Below are 14,140 nucleotides of genomic sequence, written 5' to 3' on the forward strand. Positions count from 1 at the left end.
TGCTATGCTTATGTATCTTACTGTTCCTGTTCAAATACAGATAAAATAAGCATAACGGAGTCTGTATGCACCTTTAGATTTCCATGGCGATAGTTACTATTCATAATTCCAGTGTACACTTTCTTGTAAAGCATACCCGGCTTGACCATTGTTCAAATATCATGACTAAGCTTCGTAAGACCAGGCATCAGAATATATAATTATCCGACTTTTAAAAAGTGTTTCTGATACAATATTTGATGTCTGTCACAAATTAACAGCATTCTTATAGTTTCAATATAATTCAATTGATTTTTGACTCGACTGTAATATAAGTCTTAATTAGATTAGTGACTTCGACCTATTGTACGCTAGTATAAGATAAACTTGTACTGTACTTAATGGCGAATAAAAAATCTTGAATCTTGAATCTTGAATAAATTTTTTCAGCAATTGATCTGATCAATAATCTGCTCCAAGTGAAGCAGCGAAAGAGGTTCACAGTCGACAAATCTCTGTCTCATGTTTGGCTCCAGGTAAGACTCAAATATTTAAATCGTTGTTTCAGAAATCTAAATAGAATGGTTTTTTAGAACTTATATGAAATCCTATTATATTAAGCAAGCAATTCCTGTATGTATGTATTTATTTATCTATTTATTTATTTGTGTATTTATGTACAACGGATATCGAAAACGGCTCTAACGATTTTCATGAAATTTTCAATATATGAGGTTCTTGATTGCACATGGTCTCATTCCTGGGAAAACTCGCTGAAAGACATAAAAAGTACAATAATTATTCATCTTTGGAAAAACAGCTGATAATTTCGTCGTCTGTCAATAACGGAGGATGCGAGTGCCTGTGTGGGAGTGAGACAGAATTATGTTCAGCTGTTGAATTATTGGAATCAATCAGCTTATCTCACGAGAAGTATTATCTGGCAATAATTAGATTAATCGATTTGAGCAACGTATATCAGATTTGTTGACATGACCAACGATATGATTTTATTCAAGAGCCATTATTTTTTTATTTAAAGTAGGTAACCTATATCAAAATTTTCAAAGTTAATAATTATTATACAGTTTTAAGTGATTAGTGAGTGTTATTTTGTTATTCAATTTGGTTTGTAAAAAATCTAAGTTCGAACTTTTCTATTTTCAAATGTTTGGACTGAAAATTGCACTTGAATTCAAAAGTGTATGGAACATAACCTACTTTTTGGGCTACCGTATTATTTTATTTATTTATTTATGGAGACAACAGGTTACCCCTAAAGTGTCTCCTTCACAAATACAACAATACAAGATCATTATACAATGAGCAATGTAACTTACAATTGCAATAATGTTAAAAGAAAAAAACTATAGAAATACAAGAGAAGGAAAAAATAGATGTATACAAGAAAATTATAATGAAACGGAATATAGAAATGAAAAGATTCTAAAATTAAAATAAAATGTTACAAAGAATGGATAAAACTAACAAATGAATGTCAGAGGACTGATACCTGCCAATGAAGCAACAAAATGAGTAAGAAGTACACAGTGCAATACCCATATACAGCGAAAAATAATTGACAACACGACTGAGCAAGGTCATCTCACAATAGACTGTTTAATATTCTATAAAAAATTTCACAAGAGAACCAGAAGATGTCCAGTTGCCCAGAGAAACAGTTGAAAAGTCTTTGAACTCTGTTGACCGGAGAATTATAGTGACTCACAGTTCTGGAACGGGGCACAAAAAAAGAGAAAGTGGAGCGACGTGATATGGTAGATATATAAATATTGACATATGAAAGCAAATATGGGGAATCTATTTTATTATTTAATAAGCTATGAAGGAAAATTAAAGACTTAATATCTCGTCTTGTTTTTAATTATTGCAATTGAAAAATATTTCTCAGAGTGTCAGAGGGAAAGTCAAACGGACAATTGAAATTGAATTTCCTGAAGTACATGTACCTTAAAAATTTATTTTGTAAACGCTCCAAAAGTAGTACTTGATCATTACAATAAGGGTTCCAAATTTCAGACGCATACTCAAGAATACTCCATTCATAGTATATACATCAACATTCGGGGAAGAAACAGTTTTGATCCTTCCTCAATCATTTAAAAGAATTGTGTTCTGTGTATCAATAAATAAATACATAAATATAAACTATGCTTTTAAGCTTCTATGATTTTGTACTCTGGAGTGAGCTCGGTGCCCCGATATTCAATATTTATTTTCTGTAATTAAAAGGTTCATGACAATTTTATTTATTTGGAAGTTTATTGATTTTAGTGGAGCAGGCAGCTCAAATTCTGAACCTGATAGAACCTAAAATAAGGCACTCATCTAATCTGTGCGATTTGGAATGATTATGAGTTTGAGAACAACTACTCCTCAGTACTCTATTAATTTTTGTTGTTCGATTGGTGTGCGTTACAAAAGTATCAAGATTTCATTCTAGAAATTTTTGTAGGACTACCAGACGTGGTGCGACCTCCGAGAGCTGGAGTCCGCGTCGAACTGTCGCTACCTGACTCACGAGTCGGACGACGCGAGGTGGGAGTCGTTCCGCGAGAATCACCGCCTCTGACCTCGGTGGGGAGTCAAGTTCCGCCGTCTCGTGCACTACTCTGCCGCCCCTCCATCTCCGCACAGTCCCACCACATTCTGATCTTCAATCGACACCGATGACCGAAGTCCATTCGTGTTCATTCAAGCTGAGCGACTTGTATAATAATTATCAACACCATTCCATTCATGTACAGTCAATCCGAGCAACTTGTATAAGTTGTGTCTTTAGTGCTATTCTACTTCCATCACTGCAAATATTGTTATAAGTATCTGATGCTTCTCAGACAGTGGTACATTCATGTAGCTTACATACAATATGTGCAACTTTTATAAGTTTTGTTTTCAGTGATTTACCCCATCACTGAAACCAATATTTTAAATATCTAATACTTTCAGACTACAGTAGACTATTCTGATTCATGCACATTCTGAACGTCTTTTATAAGATATGTTTTTAATGCTATTTTACTTCCATCACTGAAACCATTGTTTCAAGTATGGAATGCTTTTCTTACTACAGTAGTCTATTAATGTTTATACAATCTGAACATATTTTAGAATTATTGTGTTTTTCGTTGCTACTTCACTTCCATTACTGAAAACATTTTTATAAGAATCTGATGCTTTTCAGACAGTAGTTCATCAATGTACATTCAATCCTAGCAACTTCTATGAGTTGAGTGTTTTCAGTCTTATTTTACTTCCTACACTGATAACATTCTTATAAGTATCTGATGCTTTTCAGACAATAGTTTATCCATGTACATTCAATCCTAGCAACTTCTATGAGTTGAGTGTTTTTGAGTCAGTCTTATTTTATTTCCTACACTGAAAACATTCTTATAAGTATCACATGCTTTACAGACAGTAGTCCATTCATGTAGGCCTACATACAATCCGAGCGACTTTTATAAGTCTACTCAGAGATGTTTGGTGGATGAGTGGTCAAGTAAACCCGACCTGGTTCATTCTCTAATCCACTCCCACCTGTGGTTTAGCAGATAGTTCCAAGTACAGTTACTATATAGAAACTGTAATATAGTAACTGTAGTTTCAAGTATTGATACAAAGTTGTAAGAAATGTGTAGTTTCAATACCACACTACATACCTATGACACAATGAATCAGATTTGTAGTAATAATTATTGAATTCTTTATGTGTGTTCATTTGTAATGATTCTCATTCAAACATTCCGAAAATATGTTCATGCACAAGATAACAAACGTAACACCTAAAAGTATTCATTTTTGTGTTAGTTTTATGTGAACTGGTACAGTATTCTAAACTGACGTGAATTGTCTTGGGGTTTTTTATTGAAAGTATTTTGCTGATAAGTTTTGATAGAGAGTTGATATCTCACTGCTCTTCGAAAAATTAGTTTTTCCATTGATATGTGTTAGAAACTAAATTATTCTCAATATTGATAAATTTTTACCATTGTGACGTCTGCTTTCGAGTGGTCAAGTTTCTTGAGTTGAGACCAACCTCTTTGGAGCTCTTCAATTTCAATACTCCACAAGTATAAATTAACTGTTATGGAAATACTAACTTATAGTTTATACAAATCTGATGAATTTATATATTTTGTGCTTCCAATTGACTACTTCCAGCTATTCTCTTTATAGCTTTCTTCTAAATCAGGCCTCTGTATCTTGAAGCTTCCTTTCATCCAAGATGGAAACTTTTTTATACGAAACATTTATATATTTTAATAATTCTTGATTGCAATATTGATATTTTATTGTTTCAATTGTTATTTGTATTTTTATTGTTATCTATTGGAATACGATTCCAAAGATTTTTTAATTGAATATTAGTGTATTGGAAAAGTTATTATACGAGTCAGAATAATTATTCAACTTGTTGATTAAGATCTTCATACTTCATTCTCTCACTTTTTATTCTTGTTATGGAGTTTAACTGTATTAACTAAGTTAATTGTTTTCATATGTTTATCTTCTACAAAATATTCATATTAAACCCTAATATAATTTTTATTGTAAATATTATTCTCAAACATCACACAATAAATTATTCCTTGCCGCTTCATGTATGTGGATGTAAAGAATAATCAATTAGATTTTTTAAACTTGAAAGAACTCTATAGACGATTCTAGAATCTTTCGATTTTAGATTTTTTGACTTACAGTATTAATATGTTAACCACTCAAGATAGTGTTATCTTGGTGACGCATCACCACATAACTAAAATGTTTCATTATTCATTTTTTCATTAATTACCTACATCAATTAATTGCAGCAATATTATTATGGTATCAACATTCATCATGCTTACAAGGATACAACATACATAAAGACATCAATCGTGTATACTGTAAATATAAAGTATTAATATAATAATTGTATTGTCACATTATATTCGACTGAAATTTATCCACTGTTATGATTGGCTCCAAACAAGACTTGCTAAAATGTGCTTTACAGTACTTTTCATTGATTCATATCAAGACACAGTTTCATAATAGAAACATATAATTAATTCGGCTAAAAATGTTAATCGACATTCCTAACGATTTTCGACTTTAAAGCATTCCTGCCCAATGAACACAGATAGAAGTTTTTAATCACTTTTTAATGTTAGTTGACAACTTCTATTTATATATTCCCATTATAAAAAAATACCACATCAAACACAATAGACAACATAACTGTAACATTCCTACACAGTTTTATTAATTTAAATCAGCTTTCTTTTGTTTTTTTATATTTATTGTCTTTTTGAATGATAATCTCATTCCATTATGCTAATTGCTTATCATTCCACTTCTACTATAAATTCTATTAGAACAGTATTATCCTTAAACTGATTTCATCCTTTTCTATCTTATTCAGAAGCATTACAGCTTGAAGCTTTGAAACTGATGAACTTTGAAAGAAACTTATTTTGCGATGAAAGAATTTGTTCCCCGTTTATAAATTTTACTTATAATTTGATGATCATGTATAAAAATATAAATTTCAAATATACATTTTTTTTCGCTTTGTAAACCAGAAGCTTTCAAATCTTTTGCTACTCCACTCTTCAAGTGCCTATTTGTCATAAAGATTTATATCATGGCCTAACCTGTATGGAAATGAAAAATATCTATATCGACCATAGAATGATCTTATAGCTAAAATAAAACTTGTGAACAAGATTTCAATGCTTGCTCTTGCTTTGTAAAAAATATAAATCTCATATTCTTCATGAAAATATGAAAACCATTAATTTATGCCGCCTAATATTATGTTTTTGATAAAAACTAATTCGTGTGTAACATTTCTATGTCTGAATCCAACCCAATCTTTGTTTGAGTCTCTAATTCACATCAAGTTTTCTAAATAAATCTCCCAGTTGCTTTTTATTGCAATTCTCTTCTACCGATCATTCTCAACTTACAAATATTCTAATAACGTGTACCAACTCTATTAGATGTTTGTAATTTATGTGTGAAAATATTAAATTATTTGTATTCAAATAGTTTAATAATCCCAGCTCTTGTAAATATCTTCAGTACCACCGTGATATTTTAGTGACATCCTAGCTGTTTTTATTGTATTTATTCTTTATTGAATCAACAAAATGATAGGGAGAGAAAAAATAAGGTAACCTTGTGCTATGCCTCTCCCAAATTTAGATGAGGTTACACATAGTCCGAATTTGTATTCAAACTAATAGTGATCTTGTATTCATACATTTTTAACGAATTTCGGAGTTACAATTATAAACATTGCTAAGCTAAGTCCATGATTAATATTTTGTCTCGTTTATATGTTTAATTTTGTCTATCACAAGAAATTATTTAGCTCATATTTCTCCTCTTTTTAATATGTCAGTATTTATTTCTTCCACTTATAGACAACATGCATCAGTGTCTGTTTTATACATATTTTTGATATTATTTTATACTAAAACTGCACTTTGATACGAATGTAGTTTTAAACCAGTGAGTATTTAATACTCATTTTCAATCTGTGATTCGCTGTTTCATTTAGAAATATTTTTACTCTATGCTGAACCGCTGTTCTTTGTATGTTATCTTCCCATTTTGTCATTTTCCCCTCTGTCTTCCGAATAAGATACTACTGTAGTTTATGTTGTCATTGTAATAACTATTATAATTTTCTATTTATTATGAAAACAAGTTAGAACTAGATGAAAATGAAAGGCCTAATGAATTGTGAATATTGTTGACTCAGTATTATAGTGTGCTGATAAATGTTGGAATAAATGAATATTTGTCTTCGAGTGAATGATAAAATATAAATATGTGTATTTCTAGTATTATTGTGTAACACCATGTTAATGTTGTGGGTTGTATTGGGGGAAAATGATTCCAAATTTTAAAATAAAAATGTATTAATATTAATTGTCTTTTATTATTTCCACCTGAAAATAGCACATACTTATTACTATAGTGAGGTCCTCGTTATAATGGCTGCGGAGAAAAATAAGAGAACAGCGACGCCGATTCTCTGCCTAGCCACTGTATTCTATAAAGGATAGCTGATACCGGTATCTATATATATAAAAGCGAAATGGCACTCACTCACTGACTGACTCACTCACTCACTCACTCACTCACTCACTCACTCACTCACTCGCATAACTAAAAATCTACCGGACCAAAAACGTTCAAATTTGGTAGGTATGTTCAGTTGGCCCTTTAGAGGCGCACTAAGAAATCTTTTGGCAATATTTTAACTCTAAGGGTTGTTTTTAAGGGTTTAAAGTTCGTCTTTTAGCATGTATATTCTTCTTCTCCCAATCTCTTAATTATAATTGAAATTTCCATATCTTATGTTACTATAGAACTATAATCTAGATAGAGTACCTCTTCGAAACAGTTGTTAACTGGCAACTAAATTAATAATTTTGTCAGGTTGGCATTAAGTTGAGTTGACTTTGTTAGGTTGGCACCAAGTTGAAGATTTAAATGCATTTATCGCGGAAAAATTGATTGGGCACTGCTACTTCAATCCTGGGAATATTATATTTCTAGCCGTCAGGCTCGCTTCGCTCGCCATATCCGTTTAGCCAGACGTTTAGTCTGGATCCAAGACTGGATTGTCCTAACATATGATAAAAATGCTCAAATGAAAAATGCAGGCGAGCGAAGCGAGCCTGCCGATCTCATTCCTGGACGATCCAGTCGGGGGTCCAGGGGGCGGAGCCCCCTGGCTAGACGGATATGGCGAGCGAAGCGAGCCTGACGGCTAGTATCTGATATAATATTACCAGTTCACTCTTGTTAAAAATAAGCAATTCTTTTTCATTCATCTAGAAAACATATTTTTCAATGATCTAATATTTAATATTTAGATTCAATATTTTGTTTATTGATTATATTTTAAATGTTAAAAAAACGATCTGGCAACGTTGTGGAGCTAGAAAGGGATAGTTCTATCTGCTTTGACGAGTGATATCAACACACCAATGTTAATCAAATACTGTTATTATAACGTGAACCGCTAATAGTTTTATTATTAATATTATTGTTATCTCAAATCAAATTATTATTTCAATTGGTTATTAATTTTGATATCAATGATTAATGGTTGAAAATCAGTTCATTGAAATAAAATCGAATATAGTTTACTCACTCGAAATATACAAATTCGAGCAAAACTATACAACACTATTATATACGGTACCTTTTTTACTTTCCTTGCCCTATTACCATAGGTAAGGAAAGTATTGCTTTCCAAAAAAATTTAAGGTACCCTAATTTCATGTTTTCTATACGTTTCATTACTTTCCTTGCCCTATTACCATAGGTCACCTATTACCATAGGTAAGGAAAGTATTGCTTTCCGAAAAAAATTAAGGTACCCCAATTTCTAAATTTCTATACGTTTCAAGGTCCCCTGAGTCCAAAAAAGTGGTTTTTGGGTATTGGTCTGTATGTGTGTGTGTGTGTATATGAGTGTATGTGCATCTGTGTACACGATATCTCATCTCCCAATCAACGGAATGACTTGAAATTTGGAACGTAAGGTCCTTACAATATAAAGATCCGACACGAACAATTTCGATCGAATGCGATTCAAGATGGCGGCTAAAATGGCGAAAAAGTTGTCAAAAACAGGGTTTTTCGCGATTTTCTCAAAAACGGCTCTAACGATATTGATCAAATTCATATTTTGAATAGTCATTGATAAGCTAGCTCTATCAACTGCCACAAGTCCCATATCTGTAGAAATTTCAGGAGCTCCGCCCCATCTATGCAAAGTTTGATTTTAGAGTCTCAATAATATTATCAGGCTTCAGATACAATTTAATTCTAACATTCCGAGTGGAAAAGATTGAGCATGAGAATCTCTACAATAATTAATGTTTGGTAACATTTTCACCTAAAATTGAAAATAAGCTCGAAATTCGAGAAAATGTGATTATCCAATATTGCAAACTGTTGGCAACTGTTGATTCTATTGAATGATTCACTATGAAGAGATAGCAGACCTCGTGTCAAGTTCGTAGGCTACCCTAGTTTCAACTCTTCAAGAGCCATTTTCAAGTGTAACACTTTTATTTGATAGAACATTTGAAGATTGACAAATTTTATTGTGTTTCAACAATACTAGTAGTTCTGTGAACAGTAGACATCACGCAGTTTTCCCATCCACAAGTATCTGATGTCAACTGTTCTAGTTGATTTAGTTGAATCACAATATTATTCACAATTTAATCATAATTTACTCTTAAAAACTGTTATTTGTTTCCTCCAAGATCAAAAACTCACTTATGTTAGTAAACTCAGTTCAAGTTTGAATTTGTATCCATATGATGATTTATCCAGTTTCGTGATAATCTAACCATCTGATAAAAATATTTCTCAACTATTTTAAACTATTTTTTTAAAATCAAGAATATTATAATTTCTTCGACATTATTCAGTTCATTTAATATTTTATTTTCAATCACCAATTAAATTTGTTTTTTAAATGTGGGAATATTGATACTGATGGGCAAGCATCATAAAAAATATTGAAACCCTACCTTATAGAAATAGACACGGCTAGACATCTGTGTAATGCATGCAATGAATAACTTATCACTCTTGTCAGCCGATTGATTATGAATAATTCTATAGTCTGATTGATCCTATCATCAAAGTAGATTATAATATATAGTGATATCAGAGTATAGAGGAATTCCTTTTCTTTTCATACCGTTATCCTGCAACATTTCAAAAACCCTTGTGTATACATCGACGCGCAGTTGAAAAAGGAATACGCGTTTGGCCGTAATCGCGTTACATACAGAGACAGACAAAAGCAAATCGAGTTGAAACAGACCTCACTACGTTGGGTCAATTATATTATGCAATTCCTATAAGTTTTATTTTATGTAGTCTATCATCAGAGTTCCATATTGTTTGGAAATAAACAAGTTACTACCTACTCACAAAGAGTAAGTAGGTACTAAATTCCACTTGGACAGCTTGGACTTATCGCTTTCACTTGAAATTTGAATGATAGTTATACATGAACATGTTAAACTCATTTTTATATTGGGAAGAAATTTTCTATCAGTCATATTTCTAGAATAAATTGCAACGTGAATGAGATGATATCCACTATCATCAACATTGGAAGGACAGAGGTACAGTTACAGTATTTAAAAATTTCCGCCACAATACACACTCTGTTGACTGGATTTGAAAGCTCTGGATGACAGCTGAGTGAAGCGCACGATGAGAAGGTCTTTGGTCTTGATTGTTTCAAATGGGAGTCGGGGTCCTTTTCGTCATCCACAACTCATAGCCTAGAAGGCTGTGCAGTTTTTGTTTATGACAAGCCTCATCCAAATCCAGATCCAGTCATCCAGATTCCAGAGGTTGATTTGGTCTTGCAGGTTGCAGTATCTAATCCAATATCAGAAATTTGTAGCACAGCTTCTCATTTAGGGATAGGGTGTTGCATTTTCCTGAATTACTACAATTGCAATTTGAGGTGTTTCGGCAACTGTTGTTTACATTTTAGTAATTGTTGGTTATCGTGTAATTCGGGCATGGATGAAACGGTTTTAGCTGCTCATGAGAGGCCGTTATGTTTTCCTTCTGCCTTTGAAGACAAGGATGATGACGGAGATTTTGACAGTACCGGCACTAACGGTTTTGACGAAGAAATTCCAAGTAAGTTCAATTTTTTAACTGTTTCAAATTGGATATTTTGTATGTCATTGTTCAGCTTGTAGACCAGTTTTAATCTTCCGGAAATTTGTAAACAAAGGCTTTGTTTGTAGATATTTAACACGTAATTCGCTAAGCTGTAACTTAAATGATGAATTTACAACTAGCATTAATGTACACAAGAGTGGCTATTTGTTTTTTTATCAAAACTTATTACCACCGTACTGCTCTATTGTGTCAAAAATATTGATTGTAGGCCCTATTAAAATATGTTTTTAGGTTAGGATAAAGTAAACAAAATTTAACACTTTTATCAGAGATATTGTGGAACTTCTCCATATTAAGATAAAGAAAGGAAAAAAAAAAGATGTTGTCTAATTCCACTATAACATTTTTATTCACCAAAACTAGTTTTAGTTGCCACTGAAGATGTTGCCATAGGCAACGAAAACTAGTTTTGGTGAATAAAAATGTTATAGTGGAATTAGACAACATCTTTTTTCTTTTTTCCTTTCTTTATCTTAATAAACAAAATTTATTGAAATTGTAGTACCTGTCCTGCAGTACTGTAAGTAAACACTTTATTCTAGCTATTATGCATACTTGAACTTTAACAGTTTAACTATTTCTTTCCTAGAGAGTTGAAAGAAATAGAGGAGGTTGAATACCTACAAAAAAAATTAAAGGAATATTTGGTGGGACTATCTCTATACTCTTTGCAGGAGTATGTCAATTTGACTGTAAGATTTTAGAATCTTGTTTTTATCAGAATTTTTGACTTCTGTATGTGTAAAGGATGATTATGTGACGATATTAATAATTATTTTTGTAACTTGACACTGTTCAGATGTATTTTGTGCATTTTGATGAATAAAGAAATTTTCAATTCAATTCAATTCAACAGCTTTTATAAGGACATTTCCAACAATTTGAGAAGTGTTCTATTACAAAACTTTTACTTTTTTAAAAATTCTTTTACCATACACTGCTAACTTAATGTTTGTGTAAATCTATTAATGTCAGATGTGTACATGGTAATGTAGGTAGTGTATGTAAATTTAATCTACTTGAGTAGCTAATAAATAATATAGTTTGAGGCTCCAATCCTTTGTTATCAGTTATACATTTTAAATAGTATCCCCAATCCTTATATTTTGTCCATGACATTTTTTTATTTTAAGTCAGATTCTCAGTGAATAATCCAAATGTGAATGTACAACATTATTCAAATGTAAAAATATGTCACCACCAGTTCAATTGAAGGAGTAGGTCCACAGTAGTGAATTATGTAATGAATTAATCCGCATCAGCTTTACATTGATTTGTTTTTTTCTGTTTTGAATGAAGGTCGATATATATTCACTATTTTGTATTAATAATTACATAGGTATATCAGAAGGTAATTGAGGTGAATAAATATTTATTATTTACAGTAACAAAATACTCTTGAATATCTTTTGGAGCTTAAATTTATTTTTTTCTAAAAAATATTTTTTTCACATACGGTACACAAAAGACATCATTAAAAAACTCTTGTTGCAAAGAAGTTAAATTACGTAACATAGCAAAAATGTACAAAATAATTATGTGCTCCTCTAATTTAGTGTTCTCATTTTTTTATCTGATGTCGATTTAATAAAAAATATCATTATTTTTAAAATGTCTATAAACTTTAATTAAATAAACTATTTATGCACATTAAAATTCTATAAACTATAAAATACACTAAGTTGCATATTGACAGCTTCATTCATTAATGTAACTTATATAGTACAATGTACAATGATCAATATTGACCATTGTTCCATGTTCTTTGTCTTTTGTATCTTTCTAAAAATGAGTTCAAGGACGGATGACTCAGTTGGAATGCATCCAAAATTTCAGATTTTCTTTTAGCACTTTTAGAAGAAAAACATTTAGTCATTCAATACAAATTAAGTTTCAGCTAAATGATATAAACGTACATCGAAGTATATTTGATGAATGTAAACCGTTAACTACTTGATACTGTACCATTTAAATTTTTTATATATATAATACAATCCATCCCCATTCTGAGCAAATAAAATTAACAAAAGACCTCTCTTTTTATGAAGTGTCAGTTCTCGGGTACATCGGATACATTGTACTGATAGTTTCCAGTTTTAATTAGCCGTTTGCGTAAATCTTTGTAAGGTAATTGTTATGGTAATTTCCCTTTCAAAGTGTGTGTGTCATTGAGTTATGACATGCGTACAAAGTAACTCGATTATCTGCTGTAGATAGTTTTTAAGAAAATTAAAAATGATTGTTAATGCTTTCTTTACTTGCCATGTTATTAGTTTATTAGCCATATTTACACCAGAGATGTCAACAAAATATTGTTGACAAATAGTTTTCTTCAAAAACGTTGTCAATTAGAGTTGTAGAAAACAAATTGAATGTTGCTGAGCTTTATAAGAAATGGCAAAAAATTGCCTAAGTTTATTGAAATCTCAGTTGACAACTCTGGTGTAAACGTGACTTTACTAAATACCTGTAAAGAAGATGGTTTGTTCATTTACTGTAACAATGCAATAAATATTCTTACTCAACTTGAATCAGTACATTCATTTGTTTAGAAAGCCTGTCATTATTACTTCACTTACATAATTATTGGAATTTTTATATAAATTAATAGATTTTGCGACTTGCTATTGAATGCCATTAAAATTGAGATATTCTCAATTGAAATTGTAACATGAGCATTTTTATAAAACAACTTTCTTATAATTTTACTCATACCAGTTTCTTTTTCCTCTCTATGAATCATAGAATGGATTAATATTCAAACAAGAAACAAGACAGAAATGCAGAAATTCCTGCAGCAATGAGATTTCCAATTCCAAGAAGTGTATTTGGCAGCACTAGAATTGATAGAATCAGAAATTCTGATATAATATGAGACAGGTTTTATCGTTTGATCCTCTACATGAAATAATTATACAAAATAGTCGCAACATTAGCAGTCATTTGAATAGTATGCCACTTGAAGTTCAGAACTATACCTACTGGAATAAGAGATGTAGGAAGGCCGAGAATGAGATGGGTACCAGAACAGGCTAATTAATAAACCTATTCCTTCAAGTGAAGATGATGAAGACACAAGACTATGGTTTAAGTTTTCATTCCAGTGAGTTTTGCCCAAAGATTGAACTTATAATTTCAGCTCCAAATTTATTTTGAGTCGATCTATTAATTGTTGAGGAGTGAGAGTGCTTGAATCCATCCAGCTATAGCTTCTTGTTAATTATGTTGATAACTGCTTAAACTTTTGTTAATATAGACGTAGAGTACGGTAATACGTTTTCTCAGCCGCTGTTAGTTGATGATTTATTGGTCTGTGTGCAAGGAAAGGAACTAGCAACTAGAGCATGAGAGGTTCAGAACAGTATTAGCCACCGTGAGGGGTGCATTGGCCTTTGCTGTTGAT

General features: G+C 31.5%; 2 protein-coding genes across 2 annotated transcripts in view; both read left to right on the forward strand.

The window, feature by feature from the left end:
- The window catches only part of LOC111044047 (serine/threonine-protein kinase D3), a 199,283-nt gene extending 192,359 nt beyond the window's left edge, over nucleotides 1-6,924 (forward strand). Inside the window, exons 17-18 of the mRNA XM_039427084.1 lie at nucleotides 430-515; nucleotides 2,456-6,924. Of these exons, the coding sequence (XP_039283018.1) occupies nucleotides 430-515; nucleotides 2,456-2,572 (203 nt within the window). The 3' untranslated portion in view covers nucleotides 2,573-6,924. The remainder of the gene's footprint in view (nucleotides 1-429; nucleotides 516-2,455) is intronic.
- A 3,442-nt stretch (nucleotides 6,925-10,366) lies between these two features.
- LOC111044048 (AMP deaminase 2) overlaps nucleotides 10,367-14,140 on the forward strand; it is a 78,023-nt gene continuing 74,249 nt past the window's right edge. The window contains exon 1 of the mRNA XM_039426342.1: nucleotides 10,367-10,692. Within this exon, the coding sequence (XP_039282276.1) occupies nucleotides 10,569-10,692 (124 nt within the window). The 5' untranslated portion in view covers nucleotides 10,367-10,568. The remainder of the gene's footprint in view (nucleotides 10,693-14,140) is intronic.

This window comes from Nilaparvata lugens, chromosome 4 (genome assembly GCF_014356525.2).
Source record: "Nilaparvata lugens isolate BPH chromosome 4, ASM1435652v1, whole genome shotgun sequence".
NCBI lineage: Eukaryota > Metazoa > Arthropoda > Insecta > Hemiptera > Delphacidae > Nilaparvata > Nilaparvata lugens.